This window comes from Callospermophilus lateralis, chromosome 7 (genome assembly GCF_048772815.1).
Source record: "Callospermophilus lateralis isolate mCalLat2 chromosome 7, mCalLat2.hap1, whole genome shotgun sequence".
Classification (NCBI taxonomy): domain Eukaryota; kingdom Metazoa; phylum Chordata; class Mammalia; order Rodentia; family Sciuridae; genus Callospermophilus; species Callospermophilus lateralis.
In genome coordinates this window covers 137,064,305-137,082,625 of record NC_135311.1, presented here as the reverse complement: position 1 = coordinate 137,082,625, position 18,321 = coordinate 137,064,305, and the positions used below count along the sequence as shown (strand labels likewise).

Sequence of the window (18,321 nt, the reverse complement as noted above, 5' to 3'; positions counted from 1 at the left end):
CATTAAGCATATGTCCTACCAATGACTATTCCCCAGACCAGTTTTTTTTTTTTTTAATTAGTTATACATGACGGTAGAATGCACTTATATACTTTGATATGTCATGCATAGATAGGATATAATGTCTCATTTTTCTGAGTATACATATCATAGAATCATATTGGTCATACAGTCCCCAGACCAGTTTTTAGTGTTTTCTTTAGGAGTTGCAATTGAACGTTTACAAGCGAGTTCAACAGGGATTTATTTTGCATATGAAACACACACACACACACACACACACGTACTTCCTTGAAATTTAGATGGTCCTTACATGCATATATAGATGCATAATGTTAATACTAAATAAGTCTGTCATTCAATTCCCTGCTACACCTGTGCAAATCAGATTGGACCTGCTGAACAAATGCTTAAATACATAAATAGGCTGTTTAAAAAAAAAAAAAAAAGTACAAGAGGTCACTATTCTGGACTAAGCTCCTGCACCAGGCTGCAATAGACCTGACTAAAAATCTAAATGGAGAGCTGAGAGTGTAGCTCAGTAGTTCAGCCTAGTATGTGCAAGTCCCTGGATTCAGTCCCCAGCACTACCAAACTGAAACTAAACTGTTAATCTCAATTTCCCAGAAATCAGGATTACAAGGATAACAGCCAAATTTCTCAAACAGGTCAGTTTTAACTGGCATGATGGTGAAGTTCCCTCTTCCTTAATTCTTATACTGAAAGGAAACTTGGAGTAATGTTGACCAATCAGTTATTTTCTTATTGTTCTCTCTCTGTGTCCTTGTTTTTACAAGGAAAGTAACTTTGAAATGACCAATCTGCTATTTTGTTGTTGTTTCTGCTTATAAAACTAACCTTTTATGCTGTGCTCATTGGAGCACTTATTCTCTTTTATGGAATGAAGAGTTGCCTGATTTTAGAACTAAAAATAAATCAAAATTGAAATTAAGAAAAATTGTTCTTTGGCAAGACTAAACATTAAGAAGTATGCCAGCTGGAAAAAATGATTTCATCATCTTTTATGACAGATCAGAATGCACCCTATTTTAAACCCAAAGTAAAGGTATCTTTCAAGAATCACAGTGCATTGATAACAAGTGTAGTCTCTGGGGATTATAATGGTGATTCACAAATGGATGTCCTTCTAACATATTTTCCCCAGAAACATGCCAACAATGAATTACGAGCTGTTATCTTCTGTGGACAAAATCAAACAATATAACCATACTCAATAGGACTTTTCAAGATCAGCCACTAATTATGGACTTCAATGGTGATCTAATTCATGATACATTTGGTATCACAAATGGATCCAGCCAGCCACAGATACTATTTTTTTAAAACACTTTTTTTCTTAGTTGTAGTTGGACAGTAGTTGGACACAATGCCTTTATTTTATTTATTTTTATGTGGTGCTGAGGATTGAACCCAGTGCCTTGCACGTGTTAAGACGAGTACTTTACCACTGAGCCACAGCTCCAAGCCAAAGATACTATTAGGAAGAAATTTATTATGGCATTCTGCTTTGACCACTAATAAGAATATGTGAATTCCACATTCTCATTCATTTATTGATCTGACTGAAGATTTTGCAGCAGATTGATTCCTGACAACATTGTCTGACTGTAGTACCTTTTAGTTTGAGATATGGAAAAATTCTCTGTCCACAAAAAACTCAAAATATAGTGGTGGATAGATAGTCAGCATTTGCAGACTTTGATGTAGATGGACAAAGGATCACTTACTTCCAGGCTGTGAAGATAAAACTGCCAAAATATCATCAACTCCTTACTGAAATCTGGAATAAAGCAGTGGGTTCCAGTCCTACAGGATTTCAGCAATAAGGACACACGCCGGGCCTTTGTGCCATTTGTGCACGAAGGATGACTGACTGAAATACCATTTCCAGTTTTCCTTCATATTGGAGACTATAACATGGATGGCTATTCAGACACTCCTGCCACACTAAAGACATACATACATCTGGAAGCAAACAACAGAACTTTTCACTAGAGAATGACCCTGGTAATAATGTGGGCTGTAAGGAGGCATATCCAATGTTTAAATCTTACTGGACTAATGGACCTAAATCAAATCAGAGATGCCATGGTGTGGGGACAAGTGCATGGAGTTCTGCATATGTGACATACCTTAAGGGCGCCTGAGTGGCAAACCACTCCCCTTGTGCTAGGTGCATGAGCAGCAAATTGCTTACTCTTTAGACACATCCCTGGGTGTGAGGCCATGTGTTGTGGTCCTAGCGCTTGCTCCATGTCCACTCCTCAATTGGTCACAGTTAGGACACTTGGCCAAAAATTGTATTGGTGACTGCCTATAATCTGCTTAGCTACTGCCTGAGTACATGGTAACTACACAATAAAATCAGACCTGTTTCTGGCTTGGTCTCTGGAGGTCTTGATTCATGAATCTGCAGCCACACTCCCCTCTACCCTGTTCCATAGACCTCCTCACGGGAGGAGAGAGAGCCCACATACTATGATTGCCACCTTTGTGACATTTAGGAAGATGGGATCTTGGATATTGCAGTCCCAAGGAAAGTCTACACAAAGAATGATTTTACCATCTATACATTAAAAAATAACTTTGAAGCAGATGTGTATTTTGTAAAAGTGTGTGTTCCTAGTGGTCTGTGTTCTAATGACTGTCTTCATAAGATAACACCTTTTGGAGTGAATCAACCTGAGCCATATATGGTGTATACAGCTGTAGATGCCAATGGATAACTGAAAAATGTCTCAGCTGGACAACTTAGTCAATCAGCACATTTAGCTCCCCAATTACCATACAATGTACTTGGCTCAGATCATAGTGAAAACTTTCCTGACCATCTTTATGTTGGAATTCCCTGTCCTTCTAGAGAGACATCTGTACAAAAACAAGAGTGGACTATAATCATTCCAAATTCCCAGGTAATTGTCATTCCATACCCTCACAGTGTCTTGTGAAGCTGGGGTGTCAAACTATGTTACACCAAGTAACATCCTTCTACTTACTGCTATAGATCTCATGGATGTCTGTGTTTCCATCTTGGCAATAATTGGCATTTTGCTTAGGCAATATAGGAATGCAGATGATAGAGAAAATGATCAAGAGGCCCATAGATTTCAAGCAATGCTCTGGTCTTGGCTTTAATATTATATAAAGGAGCGATCATTCATTCGATTAGTTGAAATACTAAATTTTGGCTTATAGAAGAAAATAGGGGATTTTGAATATTATTTGTAAATTATGCATCTCTTGGCAATTATTGGAAAATATTAAAATAAATATAGTTTAAAAAAGACTAAACATTAAGATCTGAAGTAACAATTTAACTACTCCAATTTGCTGTGGTTAGCCAAGCTGAAATTAAACTTTCATTCCCAGCCTCTTCCAAAACAAACAAACAAAGATTTGAAGTAAATCAGAAAAGGGAAAATGCGAACAATGGCACTGTTTGAAATTGCTCAGATGTTCCTGACAACAACTCCTCCTTCTTGATGTTGTTGTTCTTCTTTTTTTTTGTTCTGGGAATTGAACTGAGGAGAACTTTTTAAAAATGTTTAATTTGTTATGTATGACAACAGAATGCATTACTATTCATATTACACATATAGAGCACAATTTTTCATATCTCTGGTTGTACACAAAGTAGAGTCACATCCTTCGTGTCTTCATACATGTACACAGGGTAATGATTACCATCTCATTCCATGTCTTTCCCCCCCATGTCCCCTCCTTTCCCCTCCCTCTCCTATTCCTCTTTGCCTATCTAGAGTTCATTTAATCCCCCTCAACATATTATGATATTATGAATCAGCATCCTTAAATCAGAGAAGTCTTTCAGCATTTGGTTTTTTGGAATTGGCTAAATTCACTTAGCATTATCTTCTCCAGCTCCATCCATTTATCATGAGTTTATTCTCTTTTAATGCTGAGTAATATTCCATTGTGTTTATATATCACAGTTTCTTCATCCATTCATCTACTGAAGGGCATCTAGGTTGGTTTTACAGTTTAACTATTGTGAATTGTGCTGCTGTAAACATTGATGTGGCTGTCTCCCTGTAGTATGCTGTTTTTAAGTCCTTTGGGTATAGACCAAGGAGTGGGATAGCTGGGTCAAATGGTGGTTCTATTCCCAGTTTTCCAAGGAATCTCCACACTGCTTTCCATATTGGCTGCACCAATTTGCAGTTCCACCAGCAATGTATGAGTGTGCCTTTTCCCCACATCCTCACCAACACTTACTGATGATTGTATTCTTAATAGCTGCCATTGTGACAGGAGTGAGATGAAATCTTAAGAGTAGTTTTGATTTGCATTTCTCTAATTGCTGGAGATGATGAACATTTTTTCATATAATTGTTGATTGTATATCTTCTTCTGAGAAGTGTCTGTTCAGGTCCTTGGCCCATTTATTGTTTATTTTATTTATTAATTTTTTTTGGTGTTAATATTTTTGAGTTCTTTATATATTCTAATGTCAAGAATATATAAAGAACTCATAGATTAGTGCTGTATCTGGTGTGCATGTGATAAGAATTTGTTCCCAATTAGTAGGCTCTCTATTCACCTCACTGATTGTTTCTTTTGCTGAGAAGCTTTTTAGTTTGAATCCACCCAGGGGCACTTTTTTCTACTGAGCTACATCCCATGCTCTTTTTACTTTTTAAGACAGGATCTCATTAAGTTGCCCAAGTAGGCCTGAGTTGCTCTCCTGCCTTAGCTTTCTGAATTGCTGGGATTAAGGGCATATGGTATCGGCACCAGCTTTTTTTTTTTTTTTAATGGAGATCTCACTATGTTGCTCAGGCTAATGTCAAACTCCTGGGCTCAAGAGATCCTCCTGCTTCAACCTCCAAAGTAGCTGGGAATATAGGTGTGTTTGTTCTAATAGTATGCTTCCAGAAGTTTGTAATTTTCTTCCAGAAAAACTAATATTTAGCTGGGTGCAGTGGTGCACATCTGTAATCCCAGCTATGCAGGATGATCACACATTCTAGGCCAGCCTCAGCAACTTAGTGAGACCTTCAGCAATTTGGCAAGACCCTGTGTCATTAAAAAAAAAGAAAAAGAAAAAGAAAAAAAAAGACTAGTGATGTAGTGCAGGTGTAAAGCACCCCCAGGTTCAATCCCTAGTTCAAAATAAATAAATAAATAGATAGTAATTTAAACAGTCCCAAAATATCCTTGCTTAGAGGGTGATATTTTATGTGAAGTAGAAATAATGGCCCATATTCATTCAGGGTCAGTCTGTTTCATATTTTATTTTTGAAAACATGGATGTACGTATCAGATATTTGGTAAAGAGGAATTGTTAGTGTAGCCCATTTGAGAACTACAATTTGGCCAAAACACAGTTATGATAGGAGTTGAATAATGATGGTAACGTATGCATCCTTGTTCATATAATTTCACCTTTAGCTTAAAAATCTCAACCATTATAAAGTAATGACAGTTAAGAGACACCTCCCCATGAAGCATCCTCTTTTGTGTTCTGGCAATAGAGCTGCATAGAGTTATCAAAGTTCTCTGGGCTGGGGTTGTGGCTCAGCGGTAGAGCGCTGGCTTAGCACATGCAAGGACCTGAGTTCCATCCACAGTACCACATAAAAATAAATAAATAAAATAAAGCTATTGTATCCAACTACGACTGGAAAATAGATATTTAAAAAAAAAAAAACTTTTCAAAATTCTATCTCCAACAATGCTGTAATTGTGTGCGTGTTTGTTTGTCCCGGGCTTGGGACCTGGATCTTGGATCCTTTAATTTCTAGCTCTTGCCAAAGTTCCTGACAAATAATAGACACTCAATGAATAGTACTGTACTGAGTTGTTAAAAAATAATTTACAAGTTTCTTCACATTCATTCATTTACTAAATGCTTATTGGGGACGGCAGAGATTTGATTCAAGAAATAATAATGCACAAACAACAACGAAAAAAGAATCAGGGCTGTAAACAGAGCTCCTTGGAACTGCGCGAGGTGTCGGACGCCGGCTCCGCCCTCTGCCCCGAGCCCGCCCCCATCGACAGGCTCAGTTACTGCTACTTTAGTCTGGGCCGGAGCTTTCGAGCGAGGGCGTTTGGGAGAAACCTCGCCCAGCGGCGATAGATTAGTCAGGCCTCACAAAGATGGCGTCCTCGGAGCAGGCAGAGCAGCCGAGCCAGGTAAGAGGGGAGTGGGACTGCCCCGCCGGGGCGGCGGGGACCCCGGCCGAAGGGGCGCTAGGCGCACGTCCGGGAGCCGGGGGAACCCCGAGTCTCCTGAGCCGCGGCCCCGGCCTCTCGCCCCCTCGCGGGCCCCTCCCCTCTCCGGGACCTCCCCGCGCGGCCCCTCCCCCGGTGACCCCTCTTTGACCACCTTTGCGAGCCGGGCTCGGGGGCTGGGCCGGGCCTGCCGGGCCCCACACCTCGCCTTCCCGCCCCTCGGGGCCCACTTCAGTCCGGTGCGGAGGGCGAGGAGACCCTCGCGAGGTTCCCGGCCTGGAGCGGCGAGGGGCCCCTCTAGTGAGGCGCGCCCGTGCCGGCTGCCCCCCCGGGGGGGGGCCTGGCGTCCTCGGGGTTCCCACCTCCGCGGCCTCCGCCTCGGCTTGCGGGAGTGGCCTCCGCCGGCCTCCCTGCCTGCAGTGTCCTTTGCGCTCCCCTTGCCAAGTGGGAGGGTCCGAAATAGGCTGGGACCCTCGCAGTGCGTGGGTAGGATGGGGACGCTCTGTAATCCGCGCGCGCCACCACGCATTGGGTCGAGTCTGCGTCCTCGCTGCCTTGGCGGTGGCTTCTTGGCCGGCGTACCTCTCTAGCTCTTCACCCACAGGTTTAGCCCAATCCCAGTCCAGTAAGGGGACCACGAGATCCAGTGTTGACGCCCGGACGACTTCCGTCGGGGAGCGGTGACAAGGTCTCCCAAGGGGTTAATAGTCCCAAGGTGGGGTGAGGTGAAGAGAGAAGGGCTAAGCAAGCGCGAACCGGGCTGGGGCTGGGTCTCAGCGGTAGCTCACTCGCCTCGCACGTGTGAAGCCCTGGGCTCGATCCTCAGCACCACATAAAAATAAATAAAGGTGTTGTGTCCAACTACAACTAATATATATATATATATAAAGAGAGAGCGTATGTTGACTGCGTGTGTGCTGTCATTGCTAAGGCAAATTGCGCTTATTTTCTCATTCAGTGCTCACTACAACCTTTAGGAAGTACAGGCTATTTACTAACCCCCGTTTCGTATAAGTTGTAATATGCTCAAAATCCTGTGCCTATTTGAATCTTGATTTGACTCTGGATATATGTGATATCTTTTATTAGCCCATTCATGTTTTAAATTTAGTTAGGACTAGACCTCGAAAGAAAAAATGGTTTCACCCTTGGACCTTTTCACCTCCTTGAAACACCTTTAAAGGTTTTCACCAAGTGGGGCAGGGTAGTGTTCGCTTGTAATCCCAGTTACTGCAGGGCTGAGGCAGAAGGATGGCAAGTTTGAGGACAGCCTGAGCAACTTGGCCAGACCTTTTCTCAAAATAAAATATAAAAGACTGAGAATGTAGCCTAGTGGTAGACTGCTTGCCTAGCCTGCTCCTTGACCCTGGATTCAGTCCCCAGGAGGGGAAAAGTTTTTAGCAGTTTACTAGCATTTAACTTTCTTCCCGGCCACATGACCACCACTTAATGTTTCTTTCTCCATAATAAACCTGTTGGAAGAATTACACTTGAGGGAATTGGAATACCTGAACATGTGAGTGATTCAGGAAGAAGATTCTGGATTGTTAAAACATGGGAGACAACTGGTTCTGGCTTCTTATTGTCAGAGGTTCGGACTTTGGAAAGTGTCTGAGAAGAGCAGTCATCCTTTCTTGTCTACCCTACTTAGTTTGCTGAAATGCCCAAGCTCCTCAGAATCTGTGTTTTTCTGAACTCTTATATGTTAGGAATGCCCATAGGCATTGAGGGGGTGCTCTCAGTTTGATTACTCTAGGACATTTGCCAGTATTGTGAAGAGCACTAAAAACTTGCCACTTGGAGATAAAGTTACTTGAAGGTTACTTTGGTTCTGGAAATTGCCCTCTCTGTATTTGTGGAAAAGGATCTAGGTAAGGCTCTTTTAGGGGGCTTGGCCAGCACTTGTTTGGTTTTCAGCCCTGCTTCTCCTTTGCCCTCCTTTTCAAAGCTGATAGAGAGGGGATTGCATCAGAGTATGCTGGTAGCCTAAGGAAAAACTTGAACTCTTCTTGCCAGATTATCACTGTCTAACAATAAGCTGCAAATGCATACTTTTTTAAGTGAGCCAGTTCTCTTTAGCACCTGTCTGTCCTTTCATTTTCAAGTCCCTAACAATCTGATTTCCCATTTCTCCAGTCTGAACGGTACAGGATTGAAAGGACCGTTTGGATAATAACCTGGTTTGTATGTGAGAAGAATTGCATAGGGTTAGACCTGTGGGGCTGAGCCAGTGTTCTGCGTCTGGTAGAAAGTTTGTTAGTTGGCCTTGTGGGATCAACTTCTGGTTTCAAAAGATGATGGGTGGAAAGCCCGCTCTTCCCTTGAGAAGTAGCAAAAAGTAATTGTTATAAGCATATGTTTTAAAGCCAGCCCCTCTGGCTTAGAGTCCTAGCCCCATTTGTACCAGCTATGTGTCTTGGACAGGTTACTTTTCTGGCCTTGATTTCTTCGTTTGTAAAATAGAAATAATACTAATGCCTATCCCATAGGATTGCTGTAGGATTGAGTTTATTTATTGTGCTTAGAACAATACTGGATACAATGTGTTGTATGTTTTTATCCAGAACATTTAATATGTTCTGGATTTTCACTCTAAAGAAGATGAAAAATGGGGCTGGGGATGTGGCTGAAGCGGTAGCGCGCTCGCCTGGCATGCGTGCGGCCCGGGTTCGATCCTCAGCACCACATACAAACAAAGATGTTGTGTCTGCCGAAAACTAAAAAATAAAAACATTAAAAAAAAAAAAACCTTAAAAAGAAAAAAAAGAAGATGAAAATTTTCCTCAAACCCCACTACTACACCTTCTGAGGTCTGATTTCTCATGTTGACTGCTATTCTGTGAAGTTGTTCTTTTTTTTTGTTGTTCTGAAGTACTTTCCTTGAAATTTCAGAAGAATGCCCTCTATCATGGTCTTTATGCTAGCTGTCCTTGATGACCTTTAGATTTGAGAGACATGTTTGCTTTTTTTTATAATGGTAAAGTTAATCTTTTTAGTCTATCCTTAAGACAATTTGTTGGAATTTTATTTATTGCCTCATATCCTTTTTCTGTTTTCCTCGCATTACTCTGCTTTGCATGGCTAATCTCTTATCAAAGTCCCTTCTAGTCTGTACATGTTGTGCCCCAGAGGCAGGGGAAAGGTTATCATATTGCTGTACACTATCTTTTGTGAAGAATAGAGGCATCATTCAATCTGGTTACTTAAGATTCATTGACTATTGAGGATTATTACAGACAGATTTCAGATCTGTTGTGGTTCACCTAACATATTAAGTTTCAGATTGAGAGGACATAGTCGCAGGGAAGGGGGAAGAGCCTAGCGAAGGAATGGCAGATTGTGGCTTTCTGCCCTGCCAAATTTTTTTTGACATTCTAATACTCCACCATTGAACTTGACACTTTCTCATCTATTCATTTGTAAAACCCTCCATCCCTCCAATACTGGGGATTGAACCCAGGGCCTCTGGCATGCTAGGCAAATGCTCTGTCACTGAGCTACCCCCAAAGCCTTTTGTTAAATTTAATTGATTAATTAATCATTTTGGTACAAGGGATTTAACTCGGGGATACTCGACCGCTGAGTCACATCTCCAGTCCTATTTTGTATTTTATTTAGAGACAGGGTCTCACTGAGTTGCTTCATGCCTCACTTTTTGCTGAGGCTGACTTTGAACTTTTGATCTTCCTGCCTCAGCCTCCTGAGCCGCTGGGATTACAGGTGTGTGCCACTGCGCCTGGCTCCTTTATTTTATTTTTGAGACAGTTACCCTTCTAAGTTACCCTGGCTGGCCTCAAATTTGAAATTCTCCTGCCTCAGCCCCCAAACTCTTGGGATTATAGGTGTGTGCCATCATGCCTGGCTGGCATGCCATCTTTCTAATTTTATTTATTTTTGAGGTTGGCGTCTTGCTATGGTGTCTAGGCTGGCCTCAAACTTGCTATCTTCCTGCTTCAACCTCCCAAGTAGGGTACTCTACCTTTCTGAGCATAAATTAAAATGAGAGCAATAGTAATTAGCAATAATATTACCTGAAGAGTTGCTATGAGGGTTGACCAAAATCATAGGTATGAAGAGCGCCTGGTGCATAACAAGTGCTCAGTGAGTCTTAGTTTTCTTCTCTAAGCCTCTATGTATAGTTTTGGAAGTCTGTTTAACTCTTGAGTTGCAGTAATTCAGACACGGTATTTTCCCCTTAAGCTTTTTTTTTTCTTTAATGAAAACTGTTTATTTTTTTTTTAAGTATTTCTCTTTTTTTTAATATATATTTATTTTTTAGTTTTAGGTGGACACAATATCTTTATTTTACATTTATGTGGTGCTGAGGTTCGAACCCAGGGCCTCATGCATGCTAGGGGAGCACTCTACCACTGAGCCACAATCCCAGCCTCCCCTTAAGCTTTTTATTTGAACATTTTCCAAAAAAAGTTGAAAGAATTATACAGGGAACTCTTGTAAAACTCACATAAAAACTTAACCAAGATATGCTTCACATTTTGCTGAATTTGTTTCTCTCTCTCCTTCCCTCTTCCACGTATATAAATATATGAAGGATTTGTAGTAAGTTACAGACATTAAGATATTTATTTATTTATATGTGTTTCTGAGGAGCAAACCTGGGGTCTCACCTGTTCTAGGCAAGCACTCTACCACTGAACTACAACCCTAGCTCAAGATATTTTATACTAGAAATATTTGTCTTTCATAAGGGTAAGGTTATTCCTCTGCATAACCACCATACCATCATCACATAAGAAATTTAGTATAGGGCTGGGGATGTGGCTCAAGCGGTAGCGCGCTTGCCTGGCATGTGTGCGGCCCGGGTTTGATCCTCAGCACCACATACAAACAAAGATGTTGTGTCTGCCGAAAACTAAAAAAAAAATATTAAAAAAAAATCTCTCTCTCTTTTTCAAAAAAAAAAAAAAGAAATTTAGTATTGATAAAAAGTATTATTTAATATATTCATGGTCAATTAATATGTTTAATTTGCCCAGTTAAAAAAGCTAGGATCCAGTCAGGAAACAGGGATTGCATTGATTTGTCTCTTTAGTTTCTTCCTTTTTTAGCCTCTATTTTGTTCATTTAGGTTTTTTTTTCCCCCCTAATGTGATGCTGGGGAACAAATCCAGTACCTCGCGGGTGCTAGGCAAGCGTTTGACCACTGAGCTACAACCCCAGCCCTGTTTAGTTTTTTTGTTCACTTTAATCTAGAATGGTTCCCTGGATAAAAGAAAAAGGAAAAAAAAAAAAAAAGGTAAACTTTCAACTAATGTTTTACATATCTTAAAGTATTAAAAGTATGTATACAGGTTGGTGACTTCACCAAGTCAGTATACTTGGATAACTGATATATCAGGCTGGGAGTGTAGCTCAGTGGCAGAACACTTATCTAGCATGATCAAGACCCCTGGGTTCCATTCTTAGTACAGTAAGAAATCAAATGTTTAAAAAAAAAAAAAAAGTGTGTCACATTAGTTTGGGTAGAGAGAAGTGATGGGAGGGGAGGAGAGGGGAAGGAAGGACAGCAGAATAAAATAGACTTATAGACTTTATTATTGTTGTATGTATATACGTGACTGCATGACCAATGTGATTCTGCAACCTGTACACTCAGAAAAATGAGAAATCATATCCCATCTGATTCAAATGTATGATATGTCAAGATCATTGTACTGTCATGTATAACTAATTAAAACAATGTTATTTGAAGAGTGTTGTTTGGTTAACAAAAATTATAAATTTACAATTATGATTAATGACTATAAAATGTAATAAATGATAGTAACAAATCAAAAAAAAAAAAAAGAAAAAAGAAACGTAACCAGAACCTCAGAAGTACCCCCTTTATCTCTTCCTTCACTATCCCAGTCCCCAAAGGTTGCTCCTATCTTGACTTAGATTACCACAATTTAATTTTGTCCGTTTTGAACTTTTATGTGTTTGACTTTTTTTTTTGCGGTGGTACTAGGGATTGAACCCAGGGGGTGCTTTACCATTGAGAGACATTCCCAGTCCTTTTGAATTTTAGATAGAGTTTCATTAATTGCCCAGACTGGCCTTGAACTTACAGTGCTCTTGCTTCAGCTTCCCAATAACAGGCACTTTAGATTGCAGTACTGTAAGTGCCCCCCCCATCAAGCCTTTTTTTCTTTGTGGCAATGGGGATTTAATCTAGGGATGTTCTGCAACTGAGCTCCCAGGCCATTTTTTTAAAAAATATTTTTTTAGTTGTTGGTAGACCTTTATTTTATTGATTTATATGTGGTGCTGAGAATCGAACCCAGTGCCTCACACAAGCTAAGCAAGGGTACTACTGCTGAGCCCCACTGCCAGTCCCCATTTTATTTTATTTTTTTGTGGTGCTGGAGATTGAACCCAGGGCCTTGTGCATGCAAGGCAAACACTTTACCAACTGAGCTATATCCCCAGCTCCCTTCATTTTATTTTTATTATTTATTTATTTCATGATATTGGGGATTGAACCCTAAGGGCTAGAAGTTGTATTTTCTTTAATTTTTTTTTAGTTGTTGATACCTTTATTTATTTATTTATACGCGGTGCTGAGAATCGAACCCAGTGTCTCACGCATGCCAGGCAAGTGCGCTACCACTGAGCCACAATCCTAGGCCCTCTATTTTCTTTTTTTTTCCTTTTTTTGGTACTGGGGGTTTAACCCAGGGGTGCTTTACTACTGAGCCAAATCCCAGTCTTTTTCATTAAAAAAAATTTTATTTTATTTTATTTTTGGGTACTAGGGATTGAACTCAGGGACACTTGGCCACTGAGTCACATCCCCAGCCCTATTTTTTTTTTTTTAAAGAGAGAGTGAGAAAGGGAGAGAGAGAGAGAGAGAGAGAGAGAGAGAGAGAGAGAGAGAGAGAATTTCAATATTTATTTTTCAGTTATCAGCGGACACAACATCTCTGTTTGTATGTGGTGCTGAGGATCGAACCCAGGCGGCACGCACACCAGGCGAGCGCGCTACCGCTTGAGCCACATCCCCAGCCCTATTTTTGTGTTTTTTTTTTTTGAAGTGATTGAATGGTTTTGTTTACTGCTGTGTTCTCAGAGCTTAGAACATATATAGCAGATACTCAATAAATCTGTGTTGTATAGATAAAGGAATAGATGGATGGAAGGATTCTCCTTTTGTGGGTTCTTTCTTGATGCTCAAGAGCTTCCAGATAAGGTCTCCAGGCTGTGCATCAGGAAGCTTGCCCCACCACCCACCCAAACCAACCTCCCAGGCCACCTGGCCCCACATACTTACTATGGATGGTGATCTCTGGCCCTGGTAGTAGTCTCCCAGGGTCACAGCGTTATCCTACTTGGTGGCCACAATGCTGACTTACACACGCTGTCCTGACACTCCACATAGAGGTTGCAGCTGGGATTGCTTGCTGCAAGCTGGGCATTAATCTGGTTATCCACACTGACTGGGAGAAGGTATCAGCAAATGCTGTCCTGGAAGAAGGACTTGTTCTTCTAGATTACAATGGGCACTGTGAGGGTTGTGGTCATCTGATAGGTACAGGATCACAGTTTGGAATAGTATCACTACATGGTAGGGGTCAGATATGGTCACCTGAATGTCACTGGCAGGGGCTGTGTACCAGGTACTGAGAAAGAGCCACAGAAGACCACTGCGGCTGGGATAGGGTGTGTGTGGGGGTCCTGGGCACCCAGGAATGCACACAGGCCACCTGTGCCATCATGGCCATCTCTATTTTGTATCTTATTTAGAGACAGGGTCTCGCTGAGTTGCTTAGTGCCTTGCTTTTGCTGAGGCTGGCTTTGAACTTGCAATCCTCCTGCCTTAGCCTCCCCAGCTGCTGGGATTATAGGCATGCACCACTGCTTGGGTCTCTCTAAGTTGCTTAGGGCCTTCCTAAGTTACTGAGGCTAGCCTTGAACTAATGATCCTTCTGCTTTAGCCTCCTGAGTTGCTGGAGTTATAGGCGTGTGGCCACCATACCTGGTTATAATTTCTTTTTATTTATAATCTTTTATTTCTTATATTTATTTATTATCTTATATTTTTCTCCTACAATGATCATGTTTTCCTTTAAGTATTTAGATGCTGTGTATCTGTCTTAGTGTTCTTTGTCTGCTAGTTATATAATTTGTTTTTTCTTATTATTATTGGTCACATTTTCCTGTTTCTTGACACATGTTGATAATTTTGGTTGAATGCTAGATTTTGTGTGTAAATTTCACATTGAGAGTTTGGATTTTGTGGTCTTGAAACAAGGTTGGGCTTTGTTTTGGTGGGTAGTTATTTGTAATTACTGATTGATTAATTGATACCAGGGATTGAACCCAGAGGTTTTTAACCACTCAGCCACATTCCAAGCCCTTAGCAAGACTTGCTAAGTTTCTTAGGGCCTTGCTAAGTTGCTGAGGTTGGGTTTGAACTTGTGTCCTTCCTGCTGCAGCCTCCTAGGTCTTGGATTACAGGCTTTAGCTACTATGCTCAGCCTATTTGTGATTTTTTCAAGTCCTGTTTTAAGCTTTGTTTGGGTGGGTTTCGGATAACTTTTGCTGCTGGGATAATCTGACCCTGCTACCAAGGGTCTTTACCTTTTAGGTCTCTAACTGAATGCCCTGAATGAGCAGGGAGGATACTCCTCTGTTGGTGCTTGGGATTACCGAGTCCTGTGGGAGTTCTGAGAGCTGTTGAGCTCACAGCTTCCTTATCACTCATTTTTTTACCCTTATGAAGTTTCACCCTATTCGTATGCAAGTTTTAATAGTCAACAGAGCCTCAAGGGAACTCCTTGCAGACTTCTGGAGCTCTCTTTCCTCATAGCTGTTTCCTCTCTGGAACTGTGTTCTGCAGTTCTCAACTGCCTTTCCTCCCTGAACTCAGTGAAATCTCTGACCTCTTTACTCACTGATACTGCCATAGTCTTCAGGGAACCCCCACCCCACCATTTCTTGGTCTGAAATGTGCCTCCTGGCTGAAAGCCAGAGAGGTTTTCCGGCCCAGATCATTTGTTCTGTTCTGTTCTGTTCTGTTCTGATCCTGTGCTCACAGGATCACAGTCCTGTGCTGCCCGTTGTCCAATATCTACAAACAGTGGTTTCAGTTGTTTGCTTAGTTTTCTCATTGCTTACTGTGGGAGGTATGTTACTCCTCAGTTGATTTCAAGCAGAAGAGTGACGTGATATGATTTTTACTATCTCATCCAACTCCAATGTGAGGTGGTAGTATTATTTCCATTAGTCCTGTAGATAAGAAAACTGAAGCTCAGAGAAGTTCAGTAGCATACCCAAGTCACTCAGTTATTCATGCCAAAACTCATGCACTTTCCACTCTATCTCTGCCTCTTAAAGAATATTTGTGGGTTGTAGCTTATTCTTCCAGGACATAACCAGAGTGGCAGTCACTTAGTGGATGTAGGATCAATGCTTCTGCCACAGGAGTGAGGGCACCTTTGTCTCTGTAACAATAAAAACATTTCTCTGTCTGCTTCTGTGGTCTGTTTTTATTTGTCTGACTTTTTGTTTTTTAAAGCATTCTTAATCTTTTGCTTTCTTCTCTTTCTACTGTCTTCATCCTGGCCTCTAAAGACCCAGAAGTAGATGACTTTGGAGCTTCTTTCTTATATTTTTGCTATAGATCTCAGTTGGTGGCTTATAAAAAAACTTACTTTTTTTTTTTTAAAGTCATGGACTGAATACCCTATAGTCAGATATCCAGGGTCAAGCTGGGATTTAATTTGTAGGGATCCATCTCAAGCCAGATAATGGACTTGACCACTAAAAGGGGAAGATATAGGGGTAGGTGTTTGAAAATGTGTTGGGTGTTCATAAGGCTGGACTGGTCAGACTAGCAGGCCAGCTGAGCTTGGGCATGCACCCCCACACAGGCAGTCAGCTACTCACTTTTTCAAGAAGTGCCTGGAGTTATATGTTTGTGATGGGAGCCTGTCCTTCTATATGAGAAAGCAGACTGGTCAGGAGTCTCCTTGGAGAGAGTACTCTTTGTGTTTAAGATGGAACAGGTCATCTTTGGGTGCATTTAGCCCTCTTTCCTCTAAATGCCACTGAACCCTCTGGAGTTATGGCAACAGCCAGAAACACCTCCATGTATTTCCAAATGTCCCATGAGAGTGATACTGCCCAGTAGAGAATTATCTGTCCATAACATTGTATTAAGAGTAGGCCACATTTATGTTAGGTTCCAGGGAAAGACCCTGCCCTGGTCCTGTACTTGCTTTTGTTGGGCATATATATATCAACTGATTCCTTTGTTTTGATTGTTTAAATAAGAAATTTTAAAGATGTCTGTATTTATTGAGTAACAGTGATATTCTGGCTGCTGAAGATACTTTAATAAGATAGTAAAATGTCTGTCTGCAAGAAGCTTAAAATCTAGTGGGAGAGAAAGATGGCAAACTAGTTATTTAACAAAGACTATCCAAAGGTATTCCCAGGGAAGTAAGGATGGAGGCTATTTTGGATTTAGTCATCAAGAAACTGTTTTCTAGTGAACACTAGACAGGAAATGGGTGCTAGTACTTTTTGGACAGCAGAAATTTCATCATGAGCTTGAGAATCATCTAGAATGTAATTGGTGTTGGGCAATTCCCAGATTGGTGCAAAGCCCTCTTAGTTCACTGATGTTGTTTAATTGGTCTGGGACAACACGTGGGTTGGAATGCAGTTTGGGGAAATGCTGTCTCCTCTTAGCAACCCTAACATTGAGCTTAGAGGGCTGGCTTTGTGTGTCCAGAAGATAGGAAAGCCAAGACTGGAGGACTTTGGAGGGTGTTACTGGGTGAAGTTCCTTGGTGGGGATCTCGTGCTTTGTGTGTCCTTGGAAGAATTGATAAAGGCTGGGATATAGCTCAGTTGATAAGGAACCTATGTCAGTGGTGGTCCTGTAGGGTTGGAATGAGAAGGAAGCTTTCTTTTTTATTCTCAGTGTTTAATTTTTTAAATTATTTGTTTTAGATGTTGATGGATCTTTATTTTATTCATTTATTTATATGCAGTGCTGATAGTCAAACCCAGTGCCTCACACATGCTAGCAAGCACTCTACCACTGAGCCACAACTTCAGTCCTAAATTTTTAAAAAATATTTATTTATTTTTTTAGTTGTAGTTGGATAAATACCTTTATCTATCATTTCTATGTGATGCTGAGGATTGAACCTAGGACCCAGCACGTGCTAAGCGAGCATTCTACCGCTGAGCCACAACCCCAGCCTGTAAATTTTGGTTTTTAAACAATACATTTACATGGCTCATAGTTGAAAAAAGGTGCTAAAGAGTAGATGTTAGTTGTCACTGTATATTGTTTGAAGTTTTTTCCTCTGGCAAATATTAACTACTGAAGTGGTGAACTATTTTTTTTTGTTGTTGTTGTTTGTTCTGATGGGATGAAATCCAGAGCTTTGTGATTGTTAGGCAAGTACTCTACCACTGAACTACACCCCCCACCCAAGAGGAACTGCTTTTACGGGAAGTTCCTTCGTGACAGTGAGTTATAGTGATGTGTGATCTAAACAAAATTTGATTGTTTTTATTAAGTAGAAGTGTTCAAATCCCTGTAGGACTAGTTGTCATAGGCAAGTTATTTGACTTTACTTTCCTCAGTTTCCTTATTAGCAATAATTTTGTGCAAATATTGTGAGAATTAAGTAAAGAAAGCACTAATAAATAAATGCTAGCACTTAGTATCTGCCAGATGGATTGAAGGAAGCCTTTAGGAAGATAATGAACTTTAATATATAACACATAATGTATTAATGAGTTAGAACCATTGTTCTATTCTTTGTGGCTTATTCATTTACTTGACAAATATCTGTTCTTGTTTTTTTTTTTTGTTTTTTTCTTTTTTCTTTTTTTTTTTGTGTTATGGGTGTGGAACTCAGAACCTCACACATGCTAGGAAAGTGTTCTATCACTGAGCTACATCCCCAACCCTAAACCACTCTCTGTTGAAGGCCTAATCTGTGCCTGGCACTCTTCTAGGCCCCAGGGATACAGTGATAAGCAAATGGTTTCTCCCCATGTGGAGATTTTTACTGATGAGGGAGACACATCATTCACATGATCACACAAATATAAAATTGCAGTTTTGCTCAGTTTTTT

General features: G+C 40.8%; 1 protein-coding gene and 1 pseudogene across 1 annotated transcript in view; both read left to right on the top strand.

The window, feature by feature from the left end:
• The first annotated feature begins 1,135 nt into the window (after nucleotides 1-1,135).
• On the top strand, nucleotides 1,136-3,077 carry LOC143404561 (T-cell immunomodulatory protein-like; annotated as a pseudogene).
• A 2,992-nt stretch (nucleotides 3,078-6,069) lies between these two features.
• Nucleotides 6,070-18,321, top strand: part of Pex14 (peroxisomal biogenesis factor 14) — a 136,889-nt gene continuing 124,637 nt past the window's right edge. The window contains exon 1 of the mRNA XM_076861318.2: nucleotides 6,070-6,177. Coding sequence (XP_076717433.1) covers nucleotides 6,142-6,177 — 36 coding nt within the window. The 5' untranslated portion in view covers nucleotides 6,070-6,141. The remainder of the gene's footprint in view (nucleotides 6,178-18,321) is intronic.